This window comes from Piliocolobus tephrosceles, chromosome 12 (genome assembly GCF_002776525.5).
Source record: "Piliocolobus tephrosceles isolate RC106 chromosome 12, ASM277652v3, whole genome shotgun sequence".
Classification (NCBI taxonomy): domain Eukaryota; kingdom Metazoa; phylum Chordata; class Mammalia; order Primates; family Cercopithecidae; genus Piliocolobus; species Piliocolobus tephrosceles.
This window is the reverse complement of record NC_045445.1, coordinates 104,551,129-104,561,129: the sequence shown is the minus strand read 5'-3', so window position 1 is coordinate 104,561,129 and position 10,001 is coordinate 104,551,129. Positions and strand designations below refer to the sequence as shown.

The following is a 10,001-nucleotide window of genomic DNA, read 5'->3' as shown; positions in this document are numbered from 1 at the left end:
CCCAGCTTCCTCCCTGTAGGTTTCCTGTGGGCTGGCTGTTCCCCTGAACTAAAGGTCACATCTTGTGTCAGGCAGCCCTTTCCAAACGGCATTGTCACTAAATTTCTGATGACTGCTCTCTCCCCCTACCTGTTCAGAGTGATACCTTCTTGCTGTTGCCAAGCCAGGGTACTGCGTGATTCCTTGCGGCTTCTTTCCATCTTGCCCACATCTTTGAAAATAGTTGATGATATGCTCTTGAAATTACTTATTTTGAGTTTGCTGTTTCCTGCTGGAACCCTGACTGATTCAACAACTTATAGGATTCTACGATTCTTCGGTTGGGACAACAGGCAGAGAGAAGTCCAGTAATTTGCCTAAGGTCACACAAGGGAGGAAATAATACTTATGGAATGTTTCACAGTTATTCCTTTATTTGTTTATTTAAAATGAACTTTTATTGTTTTCATACAACCCAAATAAAAAGAAGAGAGAAAATACTCATATTTCCACTCATCGCTTTCCATCCTTTATTTAATAAAACTTCCACATTTTCATCTCCAGCCAAACTCTTACTTTGAGTCTCAGGCTTTATGTTCAGTTGCCTACTCTGTAACATTCATCTGGATGTCTCAAAGGCACTTGAAACTCATCATGTCCAAAAACATGCTCATAGTCTTCCAAATCCTAGCTACAACCAAGTCCTGTTAATCTTATATGTAAATGTCTCTAAGATATCCACATGTCTCCAGCTCCACTGCCACCACCTACCTCAGTCTAAGACACTTTCACCTCGTTCTTTAAAGAATTCCTAACTTTGGTCTACCTGTACCTATCTACTCTTGCCCGATTTTGCACATGGCAGGCAGATAGACCTCTCCAAGTTGCAATCTAGGTATATTGCCACTTGCTTAAAGTCTTGCAGTGGCTTTTGTTGCTCTTAGGATAAAGGCCAAGATTGCTACCTTGGCCCAGGCGGCCTCAGCAGCCTTGTCTCCTATACTTCTCCCCTTGCCCACAGCTCCACAGAGTAACTTTTAGTTGCCTTAATGAACTATGCTTTTTTTTCTACCACAGGGCCTTTGCACACATTGTTTCTTCTTTCTAAAACATTTTTACACTCCCTCTCCCAAAGTTAATGTCCTGAGGGGTCAGGACTCAGGACACCCTAACACTTTCTTATTATCCCTGTGGATCTTTCTAATATAACGTTTGTCAGAGTCTGTATTTACACATCAGATAGACAGTTGTCTATGTCCTCTATTGGCTCATCCACTAGACTGTGTGTTCAATGATGATGGTCTCTGTCTTGTGTTGCCTGTGTATCCCAGTACTGTGCCCTGTGCCTAGCACATAGTGTGAAATCAAGTATTTGAATGAAAATAAATGAAAACAATGAGAATAAGGAGAAAGGTGGACAGAATCACATTAGAAAGAGCTGATTTCTTTATATCTAGTTTTTCTTCTCTCTATGCTCAAAGTCTACCAAGATAAAAATGATTTCAATTTAGTTATAAGTCTCAAGTCCTTTTCTAGGAAGTAAAAGTTATTAAACAGGATGAAGAAAAGACTACATCCATATTTCTTTACAGTTTATTCAACAAGATGTTTGATACAGAATGGAGTGAGGGGCAACAGGAGAAATGTTTATAGGTGGGAGCAGACATTGTTAGCTTCCTCAAGTTCTCATCACTTTCTCTAAATTTATGTCACGATTTCACCTATTTGTGAGGGTTCCAGTAATGACAAATTCAGCTTTGGATGACAAATTCAGGATAAGAAAAAGTGGAAAATTAAGAAAGGGATAAAACTAGCAAACAGAAGGCTGGCTGAACAGTAAAATATATGCACTAAATAGCACTCTTTTCTGTAGGATGGGGAAATACATGTTTTTTATTTCATTTGTTTCTGCACCTTAGCCATCCCTTTGACCTTCGCTTTTAAAATGCAGTCCCACTTAATACATGATAGGTGAGTTATTTTTCTTGCCTACTTGTTTCGATTTGGGTTAAGCGCCTCAGCTTGAAAAACCCCATAGAGAACCAATAATTGCCTGGTCTCCCACAAGTGACGGTTCTCGCCCCGCCCCGCCTCTCCCCGCCCCGTCCCACCCTGCCCCTCCCCGTCCCACCCTGCCCCTCCCCGCTCCTACCCGCCCCTCCCCTCCCCGCTCCTCCGCACCTCTCCCCTCCCCGCTCCTCCCCGCCCCGCCCTCAACCTAGTGCGGGCTGGAGGCTGCGCAGACCTCGACGGGCACTACATGACGTCACAAAGGGGCCAGACCAAGTGGAGCAGCACCCTGCGATCCTGCGATCCTGCCCGGCTCAGCCTCCTTCACATATCTGCTTCCTTAAGTTCACTCTTGCCCAGATAGCTTTCAGTTAAAAGCAAAGAATGAAAGCACTAGGTTGAGACACTAAGCGGCTACACCCACATCCACTCCTCCACTTTCGCCAGGCAACCGCGCCCCCCGCCTGTAGTGGCATCGCCCGGCCACGCCTAGTGGCCGGGCTTCCAGCGCGAGCAGGCAGGCAGGACGGGAAGGCGGGGCCAGGCCGGCGTACAGCGACATCTCCCCGCCCCTGAGTGGGCCCGGCGCCCGGGGCTGGCCTCCAAGAGTGGGTACCGGGAAGAGCCCGACTGGAGAAGAGCTGCGGGAAGCAGAACACCGCCCCCAGCGCCCAGCGCGCTCCAGAAACATGAGCACAAACGCCTCAGCCTCCTCCCCTGGCGGCACCGGCACCGGCACTGGCACCACTACCAGCACTGGCACAACTACCGGCACTGGCACCACTGCCGGCACTGGCACAACTACCGGCACTGGCACCACTACCGGCACTGGCACCGGCACCAGGCGCGAGGCGGAGGGCCCGCCCGAAGCCGGGGGCACAACTTCCCAGGTCCCGAACCCGGCCTCCAACTTGGACGACACCTCGTACAACTCGTCCGAATGGAGCGTCCTTTGTGAGTGGCGGTCCGTCTCGGATCCGCTAGCCATTTCCCAGTGGAGCACGTCCTCAACGGCCGAGGCCGCCTCCTGGACCTCCAGCATACCCTCCCGAATCAGCACCCCCGGTCTTAGCGAAAGTATGGACTCCGACTCCAAGAGTGGCCTCCGGGGTTTCAGCGCTTACAACCCGAGCAGTCGGATCCCCGAGTCTACCACCCGCTCGAACTCCTCAGATGTGGCCTCCACAGCCTCCAGCCAGGACACCGGCATTCCCCGGGTATTAGTAACAGGGCCTACCCCGCCCGTAAACTCCCCCCACGAGTCATTGCAAGGGTCTCTCTTCTCCTCAGGGTTCAGCCCCCCACGGGGTTCGTTAAAAGTACCCAACCTGCCCCCTGATTCCATCCTGACCTCAGTGCCCGGCTACACTTGGATATTTGTACGGGGACCTCCTATACCCAATGACCTTTCGCAAGTGTCAATACAAGCACCTCCTACACCCAGTAACACCCCCCGAGTGTCAGTACAAGGGTCTGCCACATCCTCAGTGCCCAACTTCCCCTGGGGTTTGGTACCAGGACCACCTCTACCGGATAACATCTCCCCAGTGTCGCCACAAACACCTCCTGCACCCCATAATACCCCCCAAGTGTCAAGGCAGGCGTCTACCCTCAACTCAGCGCCTCACACTCCGCGGGGTTCAATACAAGAACCTCCTGCACCCAGTAATCCTTTCCAACTGCCGACACAAGGACATTCTAAACCTAATAACTCTCGCAGAGTGTCTGTACAAGAGTCCGCCCCGCTCTCAGTGCCCAGCTCCCCCCGGGTATCAGCTGAAAGATCAGCTCCGCCCCTGGGCGCTCGCGGAGTATCAGCAAAAGGGTTCGCCCCGCCCACAGTGCCCGGCTCCCCCCGGGTATCAAAAGAAGGATCGGCTCCGCCCCCGGGCTCCCCGGGGGAGTTGGTAGAAGGGTCCTTCCCACCCTTTGCCGTCCGCACTCCTGTGCCTCCGACCCAGGAGAGTGTCAGCCAAAGCATGGAGAATCAAGAGAAGGCGAGTATCGCGGGCCACATGTTCGACGTGGTCGTGATCGGAGGTGGCATTTCAGGTCAGTGTGGACCGTAGCGGTGGCCTGGGGGTCATGGCCAGTCAGGGGTAGGGAAACTGCAGTAGCGCTTGTGGCGTTTGGGGGTCTCTCATGCATTCGAGAGTGTAGTGTAGCCATGGCTCGGCCCCATATCCTGCGAGGTGGGAGTGGGGGTTGTGCCAGTTTTGCTGGTGGTGTGATTGGGGGAGTCAGACACAATAATTTTACTACTACTACTATTAAATACTAATATTTAATTAGCTCTTGCTGTGCAGTTATATTTAGCGCTTTACGTGGATTTTCTCAGTCCTCAACAGTCCTGTGAGGTGGGAACTAAATTCATCCCCGTTTTGCAAAACCAAGAAACTGAGGTCTGGGGAGTTTCAATAACTCTCTTGAGGTCGAATCACCTAGCTTGGAAGTGGCTGAACGATTTTCTCCCATTTAAGACCTGCAGTACTAATTCCTGAGGTGGCTGCTTTGCCTCACTGATTTCATATCCTTTGCCCTAAACAGAACATCAGGATACAGATTTCTGTAGTATTGAGGGAGCAGTAGTGTTATTCCAGCCCTGCTCTTCTCTATTTTCCCTGGAAAATTTAGTGGGTGAAGAGGAAGGAGGTAGACTCCTTTAAGAAAAGGTAGAAAAAAAAAAAAAAAAAAAAAGAGGGGAAGAGGGAGTGAGCTCTTAAACTATTCCTGTGTGTGTGTGTGGTGTATGTGTGTTTGTGTGTGTATATATATGAACTTTGTGTGTGTGTGTATATATATATAGATATATATATATATGAACTTGCAGGAAGGTGTAGGGCATTTATTATCCAAAGAGAATCCTTTTATGAAGCAGGGGCTGAGGGCCATGTTGTATCCTCCTTCCTTCTTTCACTAAGAGGTACCACCATCTGAATCTTGTCTTCATGACCCAGTTGGTGGGCCAGGGTTCCCCTGGTCCAGGCTTGGATTTGTGGCTAACCAAGTGAGTGGTGCATGAGGCTTTTCAATATCTTCCTGGAAGCCTCATCATGATTGGTATATTAATTGTCACCTATGTTGCCATCATTGGTAAAATGTCAGAAATTTAGGAATTTTGTTACCTTTCAGCCCTGGCTAGAATACCACACTGACCTATCCTGCCCCCACTAGGTGTTAATAATTTCTGAGTTATCCCTGCAGGGTCTGATTCAGAAAGAGAAAGATGATGGGAGGGAGTAAGTAGAGTGGTCCCACAGTAGCCATTTTTATATATAAATCTTTCGAGGAGACGCTGAACATGCTTACAAATTAATGTTGGGTAGAGATAGCTTTTGACTTGGCCTGTTCAGGATAAACAGTCACCTCTTTATCCTGAACAGGCCAAGAGAAGAGATTGGCATGAACTGTTGCTTTGACAGTTCCAGCCAGTACCAGCAAAAACATACATGTATGTTGGAGCATCAGAGGAAAGCAGCTCCTGGTGGAGAGTAAGAAAAAGGAGTATTTCACCTTGTTTCTCTTTATGTATTTATGTATTTGTTTATTCATTCAAAAAGCACTTGTTGAGTACCTGCAATGAAGTGCGCTGCTGTTTCCCAAAATCTGGTCCCATTAGGCAAGCCTCCTAAAAGCAATATGGTTGTAGATCACTGGAAAATAAATGTGATGGCAATGTGTTATATACATTGAGGAGGGGTTCTGGGTCCTCTCCCATCTCCATACCATCTGTATTCTGCAATTCAGAGTTCTTTCTGGGATTTTATTCTTAGTCTTTTTCTTATTCGGTTTCCAGAATTCCTTAAGGAGCATTGTTTTTGTATTTTTCCTCTGCCTGATTACCTGCTCTTCCTCCCTTTCTATACTTTATGCTCAATACTTGGTCATTAGCAGAGGTGAAATCACCACGTAGCTGATAAACTTTATGCTTTATGGCCTTATAACTGTAGGTCTCTTCGGTTCTCATTCTAAATAAATAACCAGTTTCATACTCAGTCCTGTATTTGCAATTTTGCTTTCTTATTTCTTAGAGAGGTTACCCAACTTATATAAGTTGTAGGTCCCACAAAACCTGAATCTGTCCATGGTCACTCTTAATTATTAATTTATTTCCATTTGGGGCGTTTCTTACACAGTAGTTCACACCCCTATTCCAGAGGCCAGCTTCAGTGACACTGGAAAAAGCACTTGGCTTCCTCTAATGTCATCTCCATCAGTCAGATCTGAGTGATTTTAATACTCAGACTGACCAGAAACATTGCTTTCTATCTGTGGTACCTTCCCAGATGGTTCACAACTGAAATAAAAGTAGTTGCAAGTGTGGCTCATGTTAGATCCTGGACATCAACTGAGTGTTTCATGAGCGGGTGAGAAGCATCACTTCCCAAGCATTCTTGTGAATTCAGAAACATACCATTTTTTGTGTGTGCTTGGCAGTATCCCATGAATTACTTAATAGTCCCTGTGGCAGTTTTATATGCTTTTGGATGTTCTTTATAACTTTCGTTAGGACTTGCATGCTTTGATAAGTTACCCACACGTTCATAATACATTACCAATCCATAGCATCAGCAGTGTTATTTCTATTATATAGCTCCTAGAAGAGTACATATTCTAAGTGACATTACTCAGAATTGATCCATATTAGCAACATTATTTTTTAATCTCTCTACACAGAGAATAACAGCATCTTGATGTATCTCCTTTTTTTGTCATTATAAAACATAAAATAGACTATGTCTTACAACCACAAACTCTTTTTATCTGCCTAACCACCAATTAATTAATTATATATAGTATGTTAATAGTTGAGAGGGGAAATAACCCTGCTGATTTGTTGGTCTAGTGATATCTTTAAAATGCCCTGGTCCTTAACCATTCATCATCTATCACCATTTCCTTTTTGAAACTCCTTTCGTGTTTTCTGCGATGCTATTGGATCCTGAATTTTTATCCCATACCGACTGCTGCTTTTCCATCCCTTTCATTGTGCTCATATTCTTGCAAGCATCTGGTTTTGAAAGGTTCCACTGTTCATCACTTTGGGGTTCTTAGGTACTGTCTCCCTCTCTTTCTCATCCTAGGACTTCAGCTGTCCCTTATCTGTAGAAAACTCTCAAGTCTCTCATTTGAATCCTCTTCTTTCCCTGAACTGTCCCATAGTTTATCTGCTCCTGGGTATTTCACGATTGAACACTTCAGGTTCAACATGTACCATAGCTACTGTGCTAGCCAGTCCAGCTTCTTTTCCTCAGTTCCTTGGCTCTGTTCTTCGCACTACCATCCCTTCTATAATTTTTGACATAATCTTTTCTTTTATCTTCTGCACCCTTTTAGCAGATCCTTCTCACTCTTCTTTGGGGCTATCTCTCTTCTCCTTTCTCTATGATGACCTCCCTCCCCCCATCACCAGGACAGACTCTTTTTGAAAAAAAATTTTTGTATAAATGTAAGGCATACACCTGCAATTTTGTTACATGGATAGATTGCGTAGTGGCGAAGTCTGGGCTTTTAGTATATTCATAATGTGAATAATGTACATTGTACCCATTAGGTAATTTCTCATCATCCACCTTCCTCCTGCCCCCACACCCTTCCAGTCACCAATGTCTGTTATTCCATACCTCTATGTCTGTGTGTGCACATTATATAGCTCCCACTTCTAAGTGAGAACATATGGTATTTGACTTTCTTTTTCTGAGTTGTTTCGCTTAAGATAATGGCCTCCAGGTTCCATCAATGTTATTGCAAAAGCTCTTGACCCCTGAAGCTACCTGGTTATGACCCCCTTCCCAGTGGCCACCCTTTACTATAATGTCTCTCCCTTTATGTCCATCCTGCATGCAGTGTTCTCCCAGACTTGATTTTTCTTAAACACTTCTTTCATCACCTTGCCCCTCTGCTCAGGGCCTTCAGTGCTCCCCTATCAGCAGTCTCTCAAATACCTCCCTACCCCGCCTCGCATCGTGACAAGTAGCATTTCCTACTCTTTTCCAACATGGGTTTGAGCTTTAGTCTCACTGCCTCGTGTCCTCAGGCTACACTACCTTTATTTTGTCCCTTCATGCCTCTTCTGTTTTGATCTTAACATGGAAGTGCTTTTCTCTTACATTTATATTCTATCTATCCTTCAACACTTGGCTGAAGATCCTTTCCTTGATCACTCTGGCTCCCATTGATTTTTCTCTCCTCTTGCAGAGCTTGTAATCTGTACTTAACAATTTACACTTGTTTTCTATCTCTTATTTCATGATTTGATTTTAAGGATAATTGCTCAGTCACTGAATTCAGGTGCTAGTTCTTACTCATGAGCTGCCACAGATACAATAAATGACAGAAAACTAGCGGTGGAAGATTTTAAAATGTGCCCTCAACTGAGAATTTCTGAAATGGCTCTCTTTAGTAGAGAAAAAAAGGAAACAAGAAAAAAGCCCACCTCCAGGGGACAATGTATACTTCCTTCATGAGTCTGTTTGGAATTTGAGTCTTTGGGTCAAAGGGGTTTTAAAAGGCAATCTAGTCTAATCACCTAAGATTTTAATCTTCTTGACAGCACCTTTCTGGTGATTAGGGCCAGATGGCTGTAGCTTTGAACGCATTTAAGGACAGGAAATGCTCGATCTCTCAAAGCAACTCATTACAGGTAGCGGTAGCTCTGGCTCCTGGTCTTGTTTAAGCATTTCAGGAGCCTCTACCCATATACTAAGCAGGGACCAGATCATGGGGAAAGAAAGAGGTATATAAAGATGAGTAAGTAGCATCCCTGTATATAAGGTACTTCTATCTTCTGGAAGAAGTAGTCAAGTGGGTGAATAATTGACATGAATACAGTGAGATAATAATTGATAGGAATATAGCGAGATAAATATCAATGCAGTGAGATAAATATTAATGTTATGAATATGAACAAAGTGCAGGAATCTTGAGAGATAAGTAGAATTTTAACAGGTAGAAATAAGAGGATGGAAAAAAGACATACCATACAGGAGATACTAGAGGAATACAGATACAGTCATGAGGGTAAGCCAGACATGAGCAGTGCTTAATTTCCCAATGGCGAGAGTTCCAGGGAATGACAGTAGTTGTTTCCTATGCCTCTAGGGATGTGATCCTGGTAGCTACTGAGATGACCCCAGTGTGCCACGTCTACCCATGATTTTTGTTCCTGTGTGAGCTGCGAATGGTTAGCGAGTGCACAGTGAAAATGCCTTAGTCATAACGCTGGATTGTCCTGGGTGAATACAGTGTTTCTTCATTTTTTTTTTTGCAATTAAATTCCAAGTGTCATGTAGAAAGACCTCTTCGTGTCCAAATAGTGTTTAAGCAATAGAACTCCTCTCTATTTTTGTCCATCAGCTGAGCTCTGCTAAAAGAATTGAGAACACTGGCTGCCCAGAATTCAGTGCTGTATAAAATCAGCAGGAATGAATTTTTCTTATCATCTGAGAGACAGAAAAGCCATTTCGCAAGAAAAATGACTAATGTTCAGCGTTCCGATGACTGAGTCCACAACATACCACAATTTCCCTTTTTGCTGAAATATATCACCCGTAAAAATTATTCTGCTAGGACCATTTTAGGCATTTTAACCCAGAATTTGGCAGCATGTACTGTGTGGTTTTGCAGTGATTAAGAAAAGCTTCCATTTAAGAAATGCCACTTATTTTGGGTGCCTTAGTTATTTGAATACTCTGAGGTTCAATGTGGGCTGAGCATTAATTTTGTGCTGTTTAGGACACTTCTCTGCCCCTATTTTATATGTATATATATTTTTTTCCTGTTAATCTTTTTTTTTTTTATTAGACTTTAAGTTCTAGGGTACATGTGCATAACGTGCAGGTTTGTTACATATGTATACATGTGCCATGTTGGTGTGCTGCACCCATCAACTCGTCAGCACCCATCAATTCATCATTTATATCAGGTATAACTCCCCAATGCAATCCCTCCCCCCTCCCCCCTCCCCATGACAGGCCCCATTGTGTGATGTTCCCCTTCCTGAGTCCAAGTGA

The 10,001-nt window shown here is 44.9% G+C and overlaps 1 protein-coding gene across 1 annotated transcript in view; it reads left to right on the top strand.

The window, feature by feature from the left end:
• Positions 1–2,486: 2,486 nt before the first annotated feature.
• LOC111536409 (amine oxidase [flavin-containing] A) overlaps positions 2,487–10,001 on the top strand; it is an 88,426-nt gene continuing 80,911 nt past the window's right edge. The window contains exon 1 of the mRNA XM_023202808.1: positions 2,487–4,041. Coding sequence (XP_023058576.1) covers positions 2,679–4,041 — 1,363 coding nt within the window. The 5' untranslated portion in view covers positions 2,487–2,678. The remainder of the gene's footprint in view (positions 4,042–10,001) is intronic.